The sequence below is a fragment of the Rousettus aegyptiacus genome, unplaced genomic scaffold (genome assembly GCF_014176215.1).
Source record: "Rousettus aegyptiacus isolate mRouAeg1 unplaced genomic scaffold, mRouAeg1.p scaffold_m13_p_3, whole genome shotgun sequence".
Classification (NCBI taxonomy): domain Eukaryota; kingdom Metazoa; phylum Chordata; class Mammalia; order Chiroptera; family Pteropodidae; genus Rousettus; species Rousettus aegyptiacus.
The window spans coordinates 127891445-127908622 of NW_023416306.1; the positions used below are offsets into that span (position 1 = coordinate 127891445).

Here is a 17178-nt window from a genome sequence, read left to right on the forward strand (position 1 = left end):
ATGAGCTCTGTGGCTGTGATGCTCAGGGCGAGGGGAGGCGAGGTCCACAGATGGGCCGCTCTATGCTGTTCCTGACCCACTTGCCCACCATAAGTTCAGAAATTAAGAGTAAGCATTTAGAAATGCTCATAGCAGTTTCAAAGACATATTTCATATTTGTTGAATCTAAAACTTGGCTTATGTTTTGAATGCTTGTAAAATTCCATTCTTCTAGTAATTTTTATTATCTCTTACGAAAGTATGGTTTGTGATAGATTAAAAATTAAGAAAAAACCACCTTCACTACAGACGGTGTGAAAAATGCTGATCTAACAGATTTGGGTCCAACTGCCAAATTTTATTGATGAAGAAACACTCATGTAGAGAAGTTGGAAGCCATGCCGAAGGTCAGATATTTGGTCTGAGGTGACTTTGGCCAACCTAGCTGAGGCAAATGAGCTTTCCAGGGGGTCGGGCCAGGATTTTGCACGGGGGCTGGCACATGATTGTAACACAGTACTACACTGGTTCTCTTAGGTTACTTTGTGCTTGGGTTTTCTTCAAGGATAAAGGCAGAGGGGAGGACAGCCGGGCCAGGCAGGATAGGGGCTCCGAAAGTGGTGAGAATTAGTTTCTTACTGCTAGGCACAGGTGTCCATATTTTAGCATACAACCATGAGGTTCTAGCACAGGAGACAAAAGAAATGCTTTTTACTGCTTATCTCAGACGCTGCTACAAATAAGATTTTTCTTGTCTGGGATGACCTGAGTCAAGTGTGGTCCTAAGATAACCCTTTCAGACCCAGAATCCTAAACTTATTAACATCAAGCCTTCTGGGGGCAGTTTTTCATTAAGTGAATTTCGTGATAGAAAAACATTTCATGAGTTTTGAGAGTACTCTTCAATTACTAAACAGATTTTTAAAGGTAAAAAGTCTTACATTTATTCGAGTTTGGATTTTATTGACTGCATGTTATATTTTTATCATAAAAAAAATGTTAGATCTAAATTTTTTTGGTATCGATTTTGTAATTCTCAGATATTACTTTATTTTTTGGAGCAGTTCTCCTAGAGCCTATATGACTAAAAAAAAAAAAACTTTCTACTTATTTATTAAGCTGTAAACTAGTTGCAAAATATCATCATGGTGTTTGGCTGGAGCTGGGTAACGGTGGTGGGGTTACATTTGGCAAAATCCCATTTCCATAAAGGCAGAATCCTACAACTTAAAAGCTGACGACATTCTGGTTGTCAAGGACAAGGAGCCTCTTTTTCTTCTACTGATGGAGGAAGCCTTTCCTAAGGGAGTAATATTGCTAGGTAATGAAATCCAGATCGTTAACTCAGCCACAGTTCAGTCTCACTAGCTCGTACTTTCTCTGAATTTTAGGGTCACAAGTAGTGCTATTGTGTTGGTGGGGGCACCCCTGGTACTGAAATGGCTCATGTTTGGCTAATATGTGTGCATTTATTTGCTAATGGGTTTCTTCCCAAACATATTTTACAAATTTTGGGTCCAGGTTAGTGGTCCCAGTTTACAGCACATGCTTGGCTTACCTGGTGGGGGAGGGGCAGCTCTCATTGGGTAGTTGGCATTGTGGGTCCCACTGGAATAACCTCTATTTTGAATGGTGTTCCTTCTGGTAGGGCCTGAAATAAACGAAGTTATGATCAATACTATTGGTTTTATGGCTCCAGATTGTTTTTTTGCTGATGGAAAACTTGTGAGATAGTGAAATCGGGTCTCAGTCAGATCTATAGGAGACTGGTTGCAGTGGAGAAGGGATCTTTAAGAAGAATACTGTACTGATAGCTACTGAACATGACAGGCTGGAGGATGTGTTGATGAAGTTTCGATACGGTTTTGAAATGTTAGAGACAACAGCTTTACAAAGAAGTATTAGTAATCTTACAAAGGTGTTTCTATTTTTGCAGACTTTTTCTTTCTGTCTTTTTTTTTTTTTTATGCCTACAGAACCTGGAATTCCTAGGTGGTCTCCCATCCAAGTATTAACTAGGCCTGACCCTGCTTAGCTTCTGAGATGAGACGGGATCGGGCCCGTTAAGGGTGGCATGGCCACAGACTATTTTTGCAGGCTTTCAAAAGAGATGCGATACTTTAATGTTTGCACTCATGTTCTGAACACAGCACAGAAGCTAAATGTGGGTGCTGCATATTATGGTCACCTGCATGAAGTATATTTCAGCACTAACTGGACATCTGCTTATGTCGATGGCCTTTCCTGGAATAGTTTGTGTTTCTTAGTCTTCTAATTAAATATAGAGACCACGAAGGGTATAATGATAGTGTCCCACTGTGTTTTGTCCCTGGTCCCCACTTTGTTCCTTCCACCCTGCCCACATCTTTGTAAAGAATCCTTTTATTTAAAAGTCTCTTAGAAAATTCCCCCTAAATGTACTGTCTGTTTTCTGCAAGTAACCAAGTGATACACAGTCACACACCAACATTTTCTGAGTGGCCGTTTATCTGTATTTATCTGTACTGGATTAGTGAGTTAAAGTGCATGCCAACATGTACCTTTGTAGACAGATTTCATGAAGGTCTATTTATATCTGCCATACTCTTCACTGACCACACATATGAACTAAGTTTTATGAAGATATCTACATTATATAAATATGTAGCATATGACTACTCTATGTTGTGCATTGTAATTCTATAAATGTCACTTAGAAAAGAAATCAAAGGCCAGTGAAGGAGTTAGGCTAGGGTATGAATTAGTGCATGTGTGTTGTCTAAGGAAGAGCTCTAAAGTGAAGGTGAGATATACTAGATTTAGTGCACAATAACATAGTGAAACTGTTGGTAAATGTGGCCAATTTCTTTAAAATTGATAGAAAGGATAAGTTTTGTATTGTTGACAAGTCTGACTGAAAAGGGCTGGAAAATCTGAAGCCAGCAAACTAATTTGTTTTAAACACAATTAATACCGTGATGCCAGGAATACCAGACATAACTACTAAATCATTCAGAAAGGTTTAACCTATTTGCCTTGCTGTTGGTTTCTTTCAAAACGTTTGAATCTGAAGAGAGCCCCAGCCATGGGAGCAGCAGAGGTACTGGTTCTTTGCCCCGCAGATCTGTGCACATAATATAAGCACTTGGTGAGAAGTGAGTCTGGAGCAGAGCTGGGGCAGGGTGGGGGTGGGGGGCGCAGGGGCGGAGGGTCAGGCAGGGGCAGCCAGGAAGCCCAGCGCGGCTCTACCCGTGGGGCCCACAGAACACTTACGGGAGTTCTTGGGCAGCCCGGGTCCGATGCTGACCTGCAGCACTTTGTTACTGGGCTTTAGGATGGCCAGGTCACCGAAGCCTTGGTGGAACTGCACCTGCCGAGAGCCCCCTGCACTCCAGGGACCCCAGTTCTCCTTTTTCAACTTGAGTTCAAGCCTGTGAGAAGAATATGTGTTGGAATTAACAAGTCGGAATGAAGCAATGAGAAATGGGGCTCACAGAAGCCAGCGTGGAGTCTCACTGCTGGGCAAATGTGCTGTACAAATGAGGCAAGGCTGGGTAACCTAAACTGGCCCAGGGCCCTGCGGATGGGGTGACAGCCAGGGTTTGGGCACTATGGTAAGGCGAGCCCACTGACCAGAGGCAGAATTATTTGGGACCTTAACACCTGTAAGAAGCCACCTGGTGAAGGAGGTACCCCATTATAAATGTCAATGTCACTCTGCTGGTGCGCTCAGGTGGGACTGCCCGGGGACAGAAGGAAAGGGACAACTTCCAGGCCACTCCTGCTGTGGTATGTCCTGTTGCCTCTCTCTGATTCCCCTGGTCTGTGTTTGTGGAGGACTGAGAAACACACATTACCCCATGTCTCCTTAGCAAAGAATGTGGTTATTTAACTAAGTTCTATTTCGCCACCATCACCCCAGCCGAGGTGGAGAAAAAGACAACACTTAACAACCAAAATCCAAATAGAAGGGAGGTTTACTCACAACTCCAAGGCCAGTTTTTATTTTTCATATTGTCTCTATGCCTATGTCATGCAATTCCGTATTCTTCCTTTTTAACTTACATATCCTCATGTTCATAATTTTAAGTAGTTGCCTGTTATTCTATCGAGTGGCTTGGTTCTTCATATTCTTCCTTTAATTTTCTTTCTTTTTTTGAGTTATTCCTTTATCAGAAATTCCCACACAAAATAATTGCCCCTGGTGTGGATGGCCAAATTGTTCTTTGGAAACGATAACGGATGCGTATAGCTACCACTGCGCCCACAGCAGCATTAATCACGGTGAGTTTCCCTCATCTTAGAATTAAGGCTTGACTTTGGCCTCATTCTTGTGAGTAGAAAGAGACAGATGGAGGGTATACCATGTTATAGATGAAGATTTAAAAGAAAACAATTCTCGCTCAGCAAATAGGAGTTTAGAAGCTCAACAGTATGTATACCAGTAACTGGTCCAGGAGACCTTGTTGCTAAAACAAAGGATGGTGTACTGAGACACAAGGCCATCCACCTCCGAAAGCCCCCAAATGCCCTACCCGTAGGTTTTATTATGCATTGATTTTGGGAACTCAAGCTCTCTAATCACTTTCTTCTGCTTCCACCCTTACTCTACTTCTGCCTGCTCTGCTACATTAAAATATTCTTTTATTGGTGATATACAAAAATCTGCCTTTCCCTGCCTCACTTTGGTGACCTTTGTCTAAATGACAAAATACACCATTCAAAGTCATTATTTCACAGAAATGCAAACGTGACCTTTTCGAAGTCTGTGACAACCATCCGAACTGTCTTCTGCAGCCCTGAGATTCCGTGGCGGCAGCTGAGGCAGCGATGCTAGGCTGTGCTGAAGCCGCTGCAGCCAGTCAGAACCCCACCCCCACCCCCACCCCAGAGACCTCCCCTCCCCTCTCAGCCTGGACCACGGGCGGAGAGGTCAAGCCCCCCTCTGGTTTTACTGAGAAGTTTGGGCCCCAGATCCCAACTTACGTATTGCTAAATTTCAGAGGTAGTTGCTTCTGGGTTTTTTCCTCGTAACGCTTTGCTAAGAGGCTCAAGAATTCAGTTTTGAAGACGGATTCAAGCAAACTATCATATTCTTGCTCATGGAGAATAAAAATGTCATCTTGCATAGTACTGCAAAGGGATTAGAAAGAAAATAAAAGTTGCACTTTTGTTTATTCCGGTATTTTTTTGCTCATTTTTTTAAATCCTTAAGTCAGTACTAGGTTTCTATAGTCTTTCTAGTATGTAACTGAACATGAACAATTTCACGTGAGTTCCAAGTTAGTAGAATTGATGATATGGTTATAGCGACTGTAATAAATCCTAATTTGCAGAACTGTAAGCTCAGTTATCGAAAGGGAAGCTGAAATCCTGGGCTTTATAGGCACTCATTATTTAAAAGCCTTTGGGTATTCAGTGCTCTGCTTGTAATGGGTGCCAGGTGCTGCTGAATTTACACACACCCCACAGTACAGAGATACACCAGACAGGTGTACAGACTGCAAGCAAGTAAGCACAACCCTCACATTCAAGTTAATGAATTTCTTGGAGCAGAGAAAGAACACACCTTTGCAGGAACTGCAAGTTTGGACAGGGCAGGGCTGTGGAGAAACTCATGCCTGGAGGGGAGAATGGAAGGGAGAGGCCAAGACAAACCCAGTCCTGGGGGAAATGCTCAGTGGTGGGCTGGGGGTTGATCAGACACAGTTCCACCCACCTCCAGGCCCAGCTAGACTTTGTGGAAACTACAACACACATATAATTGGGAATCTTTATTCCCTAGCTGTTAGGTATACAGCTCAGTTGAAAGACGCCCCCACCTCAAAGACTTCATAATATACAAGTTTATAGTTACCACCAAACACCACTGCCAAATATCTAAGACAAGCCTCTAAAGAATGACATTTCATAAGGGATAATAAGTGTTTTTTCAGGTATTAAAACCAAAGTAAGTGGATTTGCTTCGATGAATTAACCATGGTTTTATTTTAATCCCTCCAAGTGCAGGAAATGTCAACGACATGGTTCTTTTAATAATGAGCCGAGCTGGGTCACATAGGAGCCGTGCCCTGCTCTTGGGGCCCCTGGTATTGCTGCACCAGGAGGATTACTATGCTGTGACAGAGCCAGATGGTGAGGCCAGCATGGACAAACGGGGTATAGACAATCTTTGACACGAGGGATTTTTTTCTTCCATGTAGAATTTGATCCATTTAAACTGTAGCTCCTGTAATCTCTCTGTTTCGTCCCATGAGTATGACAAAGCCGGGGTGGGCAGTCCATGGGACCAGAGGTCTTCCTTGGGCAGAGAGAGCCTTGGTGGACAATCCCAGGCTTGTCAGGAACCTTCTCTCTCTGGGCTGAGTCAGGGAGCTAAGGACTTCGATCTGAATGAGCCCGGAGCTGTAGCCATAGTTTCTCTCCCTGAAACCTTGGCCCCTCAGTCCTGCTATAGGAAAGGAGGTTGGTAATTCACAGGAGGAAAAAAGGCTAAGGTAGGATCATAACACAGTTGGAATTCAAAGGCGCAGAGCAGCATAAACAAACAACAGGGGAGGAATGGAATAAACTAGCAGCAAGATACCACCACTGGGGCAGGGGGCTGGCCCCTCCCAGCACGTTTATTGAAGCTGAGTACGCCAAAAGGTCCTTGGGTGTGAAGTCAGAATACTTCACAGGCACTTTGGACACGTAACGGCCGTCTGGATGAAGTACATGGCCATTATTATCACCTCAAGAATTTGTTTTCAAACAGCCCTACTTCACAACAATGCTTTCTACACACTCTTATTTGCACAAGTTGGAGTATAGGTTTTTATACTACAATGAAGACCCTGACAACATAGTGGTTTAAACGACAAAGCGTTTTTCATCTGTCATTCAAAAAAATGTGCACAAGCCGAAGGCCCAACATGAAAGTTCTACGGTGCCCAAAAGCCAGGCATCTACTCTTTCTCTTTACAGATATGACTAAGAAGTGGTACAGGTCACTTCTGCTCATACCTCACTGCCAACACTATGTCACATGGTTACACCTAGCTACAAGGAAGCCTGGGAATACAGTCTTTGGGTAGGCTGCCAGCCATTAATGTGTAAAGGAGAGAATGGGTAGTGCAGGACAGCTCACAATCTCCACTGGACCTCCTCATTCACAAACCTTTCTAAACGAGGAAGTGGAATCTTTTCCTAAAGCTTGAGAATAATATACCTTAGAGAGCTGAAGCCACAAAACTACTATTATTTTCCTACCTCTGGGAAAATTCTGGAATTGTCTTAATCGCATCGATTATAGCAATTTGAAACTCCAAGAGACACTTATGTAAAAGCTACTCAAAACAACTCTCGAGTTATTTGGAATTAATAAAGTCCAAACATCCCAGCACAGGAAGAAAATGACTGCGCATTAGGAAGGGAGTGTATGCAATGGGGAAAGAGTGAAACAGGATGTATCACTCTCTGGTGTATGGGGTGAAGAATGACGCTCCTTTTAGGGTGGCCTGATTCAGAGCGCTCTTCGCATGTCTGGACGCATCTGTTTGCCTGGCTGTACTTTAGGCGGGACAGTGATTACTGAGCAGGGCTGAATGAATCCAACACAAGTAACCTTGAGTAGTTTAACGTGCTTAGATTTATTACGAGTTTCACTACCATAAAGAAGAAGAAGAAGAAAAAAAAGCAGGCCAAAACTTCAAGGTCAATTATCAGCATGATTCTGGAAATGAGAAGAGATTGTCTGGACACTTTGACTTCAACCGTCAAATTCAAAACCCCTCCCTTCCGTGACCCAGTCATGAGAGTCAGTGAAAGCATCTTCATCCAGGTCAGAGTTTCAGCTCATTACCCTCTCCTCAGCCCCTGCTCCTAGATCTGGAAACAAAGCTTTTACATTTATTTATTCTAAAAATCAAGACTTATCTTTGGACTTCACTCCTGTCTTATTCATATGCTCAAGACGCAATTCCTTACAGATGTTTGTACCCTGTGTTGAAAGATCCCTGACTAGTCTAGCCTCTACTTTCGCTTTTTACTTTTTTTTATCCCCTCATCTTTGTGGCTTCTTGTGGTATTGCTGACAACACTAGAAAATCTTCTTTTATTTCCTTAACCAGTATCTTCTTCACAAAAACTTTAGTTACAAAACACTGAGTAAAGTCTTAAATTTTTTTAAGCTGAAAAGGCAATTTCCTAGGAAAGCCTTGCCTTTATGTCGGCCTTCATAAAAAGCTTTTGTGATTGTGAAATATATGCCCCTTTTAGTACATATTTCATAATCTGTACTGTAAAGTAGAGGTAAATAAAGAAGAAAATAAATCTAATCCAGAATTCTACCACTCAGAGAAACCAGTGGCAAAAGTTTGGGATCCTACTTAACATCTCCGAGAAAGTATGGATGCAGGTTGTGTTAGGCCTCATCACGTGCCTCCCAGGAGAGCTTCACCTGACCTCTGGGTACAAAGTCTCACTCACGTCTTTGGTATCCCAGGAGCACCCTGTGTAACCTCTGTGGGACATGTTTACTCAGGTGTCTGCTCCCCCTTCCAGAATTGGAAGGAGCACCTTGAGGCAGTGACTATGTCTCATTCACCTTCGAATCCCTGGGCTAAACACAAGGTAGGTGGTCAGTTCAAAAATGTCGACGATTTCCAGGTTCCCAAAGCTCAGAGGCCACAGCACGTCAAGATTGCAGTGATGCTTCAAGTCAGCCGAGCGGGTGGTAAAGCAAGCTGTTCTTACTACCAGAGGCTTAGGGCAATTAGGCAATGAAATATTCCAGGCAAGACTGTTGTGACCAGGGGAGCTGGAGCCTCTTTTTAAAGTCCCCTCTGACAGGTTGCTTTTCTCACTACAAACAAGGATTGGAAAATTTACTGACCCAGACAGGCAGCTATGTAGCTTTTGGTCTTAGGCCTCTGGTGGTTAGTTATTAGAATGAGAAGGACCATTAGAACTCTGAATATGAGATTTTTGTGGTACCAACCTCATCACCTAACAACAGGAAAGCAAAACATATAGGCTATTACACCTTGTGGCCACCATTCTAGCAAATTGAGTTTTTCAAATAAGAACGACGCCACGTAAGTACTTGGACAAGAAGCAGCTCTTGACAGATCTCTCAAAAACTGATGCCTTGGCCTTCTTTCAACAGACATCCCAAGTCTCAGAAATCTGATGTCTCAATTATCTATATTTCTCTGAGCTATTGGACCTATCTCATTTCTTTTTTGTAAGTTAATTTTTTGAAAAAAAAAAAAATTCAATTTTAATTCAACAAGATATATTTCAGTATATTTAGAAAAGGTAAAGACTTCTAAAAATATGATATCTACTAGAGGTTTAGAAAAAACTTTTTATTATGGACAATTTCAAATATGTTAAAAAAAAAATACAGGATAGCAGAGTGAGCTTCCACATGTGAGGATGTTTCAACAATTAGCAATCAAGACAATCAACTTTATCTACACTCCCACTTCCACACACAAACCAGGTTATTTTAAAGCAAAGTAGAAATATTATTTTACTCATACCTCTTTAAAAATAACCACAATACCATGATCACACCTAGAGAAATGAATAATAAATCCTTCATATCAAATATTTAGTCATGTTTACATTTCCCAAACTGTCTCGTAACTGTCTTCATATGGTTGGTTTACTTGACTAGGGAGCTGTGACCCCATTTTGCTGTAAGAGTAGATGGGCTGAAAGATCAAGGCTGTAGGACACTCCGATAGCTTTGACCAGAAGTAACCATTAGGTGGTCATTCCAGCCGATAATCAAGAAGTAAGCCTCTCATTATTCTGAAAACACACGTATAGGTTACAACCCTTACTGAAGTGCAAGACAACTGTGAAAATCTTTCTCTATACCAGTATTGAAATATATTTGAACACACACACACACACACACACACACACACGTACATCTGGTGATCTGGCACCACAATCAATTTCTACTCTGGGTTTGATTCTATACACACCATTACCCATCTGGTTGATTCCTAACTTGATTTAGGTTATTGGCTTAACCCAACGGGTGATGAGAATGAGGAAACAGTATTCGCCCTGCTGTGAAGCTCAGTGACTGCACCCTGCCGACATCGCAAGATGAAATGACACAGACTCTTCTCCTGCTCCTCCCCGCCCCCAAACCAGAACAACTTGCAGGCTAAGTACTTCACTTATTACATTCTCTAACAAACGAAGGCCACTAGGAAACAAATGTCCAGGCCATGAATAGTAAAGAGGAAGCAGAAAAAGAAGCGGGTTTTACCATGAGACACCATATCCCCCAGAGATTTTGAGTATGAATATCCCATACCTTGATAAACCTCAAGGACTCGATCAATAAGATAGTAAATATCAAAGCATGTGACACAAATGTAGATGATTATTTACGATCAAGTACTCATTTTAGTGCTGTGAAGGCCGAAGACAGACCTGGGCAATCATAATAGTAAGAACAATAATCACACCCAGCATAATAATGAGCACATGAACTCCAGAGCTGGGATTCCCTGGTACTGTCAAGTGTGCATGGCACATTTCAGATAATCCAGTTTAGCCCAGGTATGGGTGGCCCCATGGATAGACAGAAGCTTCCAGATGGTTTCCTTAGAACATCAAGGGCAGTCTCAAAGTCCAGCTAGTCAAGAAGAGAGTGGTCAGGAGGCTGCCCAGCTCCAGCTGTGACCCAGCTAGTGGGCCATCTGCTCAGGAAGACCCAAAAACCAGACAGTGTCTGGAGCTTTTCCTTGAAATCCATGGTTCGGAGACATACCTGAGGTGGGACTGCCAAAAGGCTGCCGAGGGTCCCATCTGCTTAGAAGTTTTACCACATCCCGAGTTGAAATGTTTTAAACACTTAACCTCACTGTACCACCTGGCCCTTTATCAGGAAACTTGGCAACAGACAGAATCAGAAACCACAGTGACACAGGCAAGAATGGACACAACTTGAAATCTGCTTTGGATTATCACACTGGAGCTAGGATTTCCAGCCTGGAAGGCCAGATGCCCGAGCACACAAAACCCCTGCTTTCTCCTGGGAGCGGCAGTTTTATTTTCTGTGTGGATTATGAGTTTAGAAGGAAGACATGTTCAAAAGCAACCAGAACATCACTACTTGTAGTGCAGTGGCCGCTGCATCCTCAGAAGGGCTTAGGGATGCAACTCAAGGAGGAAGTCACTGGGCTCAAAGGGGCCTTTCTTCCTTTTTTCTCAGTCTTATGTAGACTGGGAGGATTTCCTCTCTCCAGAGGGAACTTAGTCTGGTAGTTCTTAGCATGGGAGGATTTAGGGAAGTTCCTCTGCCAAAAGAAAGCCAAAGTGCTGACAGGAAGAGCAAGGGCCCCTGACTGTGAACTTGGAGTCCAAGGGAGCATTTGGCAATGACTCCAGGGCTATAGATTGTGGAGACCAATCTGTGCTCCCTCCTTGCATAAACAGGCAGAAAGGACTTTAAGGAGTACCTAGAAACTTCCCTTCCAGCATAATCAGAGGTCATAGCAAACTAAAAACAATATTGATGACCTCATGGCCACCTCTGCTTGGACTCAGCTGAAGAAATGGGTTAGGTCTTCCATGTGGGTGAGGTGGGCCTGTCCCTGGACCCATGGCCCCACTCACTTCAGTAACAGCAATTATACTCTGTCGGTTTTATATACTAGGTTTGTTTTCAAATTTCATGGATACAAAGGACCTCAGTATCTCTTGATTAGAAGAGCTAACTAGGAGGCGATTTTTTTCTTGCTATCTCGGAGACCCACGAAGATCAGGTATTCTTAGGGAAGAAGAGGAGATTCAGTTCTCTTCATCATGATTTTGACAACTGAGGAGCCTACCAGGCCTTTGTCCAGGCTGTGTTTGCAACAGCAGATGGCGATGTTAAGGGGACAGGGCACACACACTTCCAACCCTCGCCACTCACCTTAGGGACACGGACAAGATCCTCTCCATTTCGATTCTCCGCTTCAGCACTTCTTTTACAAGCCCTTTGTCTGGGCCCTGTTTGACCTTCTCTCGTCCAATTAAGTATAAGCACTTTGGAGTAAGAAGCAAGTCTCGTTTTACACCCTGTAAGGAGAGGTATTTTAAGAAGGTGGACAGATGTGTCAACGTGACAACTTTGGGCATCTGTTTATAGATGAAGGGAAGCTGCCTTAGGTAGCAAATTTTCACTACCATCTAACCCCATCCCTTGAGAGCAGAAGGGAACATAGTTAATAATTATTAGGCTGGCATATGTGAAATTAATGATACTTGAATCTCTCTGACTTACAAAAATGGCAAACTCATATGGATCCGTTCTAAGGTGTCAGGACAAAAGGTGTAAAAGGACAGTCCTGGACAAAACAACACATGTAGTTACACTACTACTTATCTGGTACATTTCTCAAACAGGGATCCATTCCTCAAGTGTCCGCATATATATTTTTTTGAGTCCATGAAATTTCTGCTTTTTAAAACTGATAAAATTTCATTTTAATGACAATCCTTAAAAATCTAATATAAACATACTTTGGAATATGTGGGTTACCGACCCCCTTAGATCCAAACACCATTGAGAGCCCTAAGCATTAGAATCTGCCACCAGAGCAGCTGGCACCATTTTGGGGATGTAAGGATGATCTGGTTCCAGCAAAATAACATTATCCTTCTTGTTAATACTGTTGTTCATTTTATTTTTTTCTGAACAAAAAACAAACAAATAATTAAAAACAATTACCAAAACAAAAAAATTTCTTAATGGATTCGCGAGCTACTGTGGCTTCAGATTTCACTTTTGGAGCCAATATTTTATCAGGCAAAAGAAATAAAGTGTTGAAGGGAAGAGGTAAAAAATGTCAGCTGTCCCTCCAGGGGCCATGTGAAGGCCTTTCTTAGTCATTCACTAACGCAGGAGTCCCAAAGTTTTTTGGCACCAGAAACCAGGGCTCCTATGAGAATCTCATGCCTGATGATCTGAGGTGGAGCTGAGGCAGTGATGCTAGCGCTGGGGAGAGGCTGCAAATACAGCCTGCCGCTTACCTCCTACTGCGTGGCCTGGTTCCAAACAGGCCACAGACCAGTACTGGTCTGCAGCCCGGGGTTTGAAGATGGGTAAGAACACTTTGCAATATTGCCTGACGTTCTGAATCTTTTGACCCAATGATTCTATTCCTATCCATTTATTCTAAAAGCATTGGCAGACAAATGCACAAAGATATGTGTGAAAAGGATGCTCACTGTATTCTTTAAAAAAAAAAAAAATAATAGTAAAAGAAAGGGAGCTCACTGAGAATGGATTAAGGAGAAATTGATTAAAAATATAGTGAAGCATCTGTTAAATGGAATTTTATGCAGCTAAACAAAATAATTTATGTTGACACATCTATTAATATGGCAAGTTCTCCATGGTATAGTTTAAGAAAAAAACCCAGGACAGAAACGTAGATCTCGTTTTTGAAAACTAAATACACAGATGTATGTCTGTATAAAAAAAACTTTTAAAGGATACACACAAAATGTTAACACTACTGTTTTTGGGTATACGTGGCTATTTTTCTTTTGGCTTATCTGTATTTTCTAAATTCTCTTACAATCAACATGTTTTGTTTGGTAATAAGAAAAGTAAAATTATGAGTTATTTTTAAAACTAAGGAATGTTCAGTGCCTCTCAGAGGCGGGCAGTCAGTATGTACCTTGAACCTCCTGTCGTACTTGGTCACTGTGTCTGCAAAATCGATCTTCTCCCTCTTGCCCACAAATTGCTGAAGTTCTGGGTGGTCCTCCATCCCAATGTAATCCCCAATGAAATTCCTGTTAATGCTGTTTCTCCTTCTCTCCTTCTTGTTCAGCAGGAGGTCGGAGGCTGCAATTCGCAGAAGGCAGAGAAGAGAGAAGGATCAGTCTTCCAGAAAAAGGAGGAAAATACTTACTATGGAAACACACAGAGAAACTTTACAGGAATACAAGATTTTAACACATGACATTATATGCAAAGTAAACTGAACTTCTAACTTTCGTCTAGGCTCAAAATTATTCTTGAGATTTGATAAACAAGTGAAACAAAATGACTAAAATACCTTCTTCCCTCATTTGGACATATTTTTTTCGGGCCACGAATTTCCTCCACGATTTCTGTATCACTCGAGCATACCCATCATACTTTCTCTCTCTCATTTCTTCTAGAAGAAATAGCTATGAATGTAAAGAAGACAAATGTGAGCCAATTCATAAGACCTGAGCATCACTTTTTTTCTGGTTATTTCAGGCACACTCAATTTAGCCAAAGCCATACATGGGAACCAGCTTCTCAGACTCATGACAAATGTGAAAAAATGATTAGTAGCGATGTTGGTTATGATCACTATGACTTTTTTATCTACACATTTTTTTCTTTTAACAAAAACCATAATGGAAGATAGCCAAATCTGAGTGTATTCCGTTGGATCTTAATAATGGCACCCTGCCTTGCTCATAATCTCTGTGAGAATCGAAATTCAGTATTTATCTACTTATTCCCCACCTTGATCCAGAGAGGACAGTAGGTGGCTAGATCAAGTGAGTTGGTGGAGACTGTCGTTCAGTGCTGCATATGGCCTCTTAAGAATTTCCCAGCTTTTGCAGGGGCAGACCTTCTGCTGCTGTGGAAAGAGGGCTGCCCTACTTTCGGTTCCGTGAAAGTACAGACTTCCTACCTCAGAATTCTCCAGGGAGTCACTGGGGCAGAAGCTAACAACTGCAGTGATTGGAGTGGGACTTAACGATGATAGGGGACCTTACTTTGTTTAAGGTCTTGAGACTCAGGCCATTTTAACAATATTATCCCACTCAGCAAAGGTCTGGAATAATGAAGATGATAGCAATTAGCTATAATGTACCTAGCACCTGCTATGGGTCAGGAATCATTCTAGATGCTTTACATGCATCTTTTCATTCAATCCCTCCATGGCTACACAATCCACTTATTTCTATTGTCTCCATTTTACAGATGAGAAAATTGGAACTAAGATTGTGTGGGGCTGGAAAGTGAACCGAAGTCCTTCAGGTGCTGCCAGGCTCTGTCTCACTTTGACATACAAGTCTTTCTCTGTAAATCTGCATTCGATCAACTCGTAAAATGGTGGGCAACTTTCTCATTCACCTAGGAAGTTGTTTACATGACTCCCTAGGAAAACAAGATAAAATGGACCAATGAAAACCCGACGTAAAGGTGATGAACAATCATTACAGAAGTGTTCCAGAAATAAACAAGCAAATTTGGTTTGAAGGCAGCTGGGTTTGATTTGTTGTCTCTATTTATCTGGTCTATACTCAGGAGCCACATGTGTCCCCTTCTGTCATTCAACTTCTTCCCATAGTCCCAGCTTTGCAAAAAACAACATCTCAAAGGCAAAATATCACAGCCTACAGTGCTATATACAACAGGTATGACGAGCATATTTATAAAAATAAAAGGAAATACATGGTTTAACAACAGGACAGAATGTTTAAAATACGAGCCCTGCGGTCTCCTGTTGTAAGAATATTTGTTGGTGTTTCTTTTCTTGTGTGTTGGGTTTCTGAGGCTTGATATCTTCTTCTTTAACAGAACTATAGAGTACCATAGAAAACACACTCGTGCCTCAGAAAGGACGAAGAGGCAACCAATATCCAACTTCCTATAGACTATTTCAAAGATTAGCTGGGTTTTAGGTTCTTTCCAAAAGCCATGCCATTTTGAAATCGGGTAGGATGGAGGAAAAAGGAAACACAGAAAACTCCCAAATCATACACATGCAACAAATAAGCAAAACCAAACTCTTTGGTGCCTGATATCTAATGTGGGTTCTTAAAACAAACGGGTTATTTTTTGTATATCCAGCATATTTACTCTAAAAGTCAAGGCAAAAATCACAAAGTGGACATTTAGAAACCAATTTTTTAAAAGTATTTTCAATGTCAGGAATAAATGTGGATGGATGAGTGATGGGGGAGGGGAGGGAATAGTGATGATGGGGGTGTGTGTGTGAGTGAGTGTGTAAAAAGATGAGGGAAAGGAGAGTCAAGTGATGGTAATAAAGAAATTGTAAGAAAGACAAAGAAAAAAGAAACCAAAAATAAATCTTGATTTTTGAACTAAAACCCTAAAGCTCAACAGAATCAGGAAAAAAAAGTATGCAAAATATTGAGGCTGTTTTAATTTTATGTGAAAATTTAGCAAGTCAAAAAAGTAAAAGAGGGTATGAAATAACAGGAGTTCTGCATTGTACTGATAAATCACTCCATCCCATTTTAGAAAGAACAGGAACTGTTCTGTGGGTTGCTTAATGGTGTATGACACAACATTTTCATTTTATATTTGGAAATGAAATCGCTGTGAGGCTACAAATAACTCAAAGTGGAAAATGCTACCACAAACTTTTCATAAACGGATTCTATAGATGCATCCCATTTATTTACTTAATAGTCTTTATGGTTCATAAAGTCATTCACTTATAGCCATTATCATTTGTGGGTCTCAGGCTGATCCTCTGGGGCAGGCAGAATAGCGGCTGCAGCCCCTATTCTGGGGGACACAACTCACCGAGAGACCAGGATTTGCCTGAAGTCAGGGGTTTCTGTTATTACGCACTGCAAGTTCTCATGTTATTTCCCCTCGGTCAGATGACTAATTTTGCCGAATTCACCATAGACTCTTGAAATGGAGTCTTATGATTGTTAGAAGAACCTCAAGAAATGATGTCAAACCTGATTAGTCCCAGTAATTATTCCAACTTAAAAAGTAATGTCTTCATTCCATAGCCCCCGAGCTAATGGGGCAAAACTGGGCTGTGTTGGGTTCCTGCTCAAACTGAGAACTTCCTATGACACTCAGTGACCATACTCTCATCAGGAAAGGTGAAGAAGTTTCTCCAAATTAATCTGGGATGGTCTAATTAAGTTTGTGAACGGTAAAATTGTTTGAATTTCTTATTGGCAAATATTTGTGTTCTATAAACCCAGGGATTTGTTCTTCCTACCCATTTGCCTCCTCAACAGCCTTTCCGAGCTCTCTCACAGTCTTCAGGATATAGTCCTGGGAATTCTCATCCCCAAGCGCTGACCTGCCTTCACAGAGGAAGCCCAGGCCTGTTTGGTGTCACCCAGGCGAGGACATAGGTTTACCCAAGCCTCCTTGGTGGGACATAGAAGTCCCTTTTCGCTCAACACTATTGGACGCTATAAATAACTATTGGGCATCTTCCATGAGACACT

At 41.8% G+C, this 17178-nt stretch overlaps 1 protein-coding gene across 2 annotated transcripts in view; it reads right to left on the bottom strand.

The window, feature by feature from the left end:
* Positions 1–17178, bottom strand: part of MYO1E (myosin IE) — a 171929-nt gene that overhangs the window by 16833 nt on the left and 137918 nt on the right. For both annotated transcript variants that reach the window (XM_036217669.1, XM_036217668.1), the window contains exons 20-25: positions 14025–14139; positions 13641–13810; positions 11888–12033; positions 4945–5091; positions 3232–3389; positions 1538–1630 (exon numbers count right to left, since the gene is read on the bottom strand). In XM_036217669.1, the coding sequence (XP_036073562.1) occupies positions 1538–1630; positions 3232–3389; positions 4945–5091; positions 11888–12033; positions 13641–13810; positions 14025–14139 (829 nt within the window). The remainder of the gene's footprint in view (positions 1–1537; positions 1631–3231; positions 3390–4944; positions 5092–11887; positions 12034–13640; positions 13811–14024; positions 14140–17178) is intronic.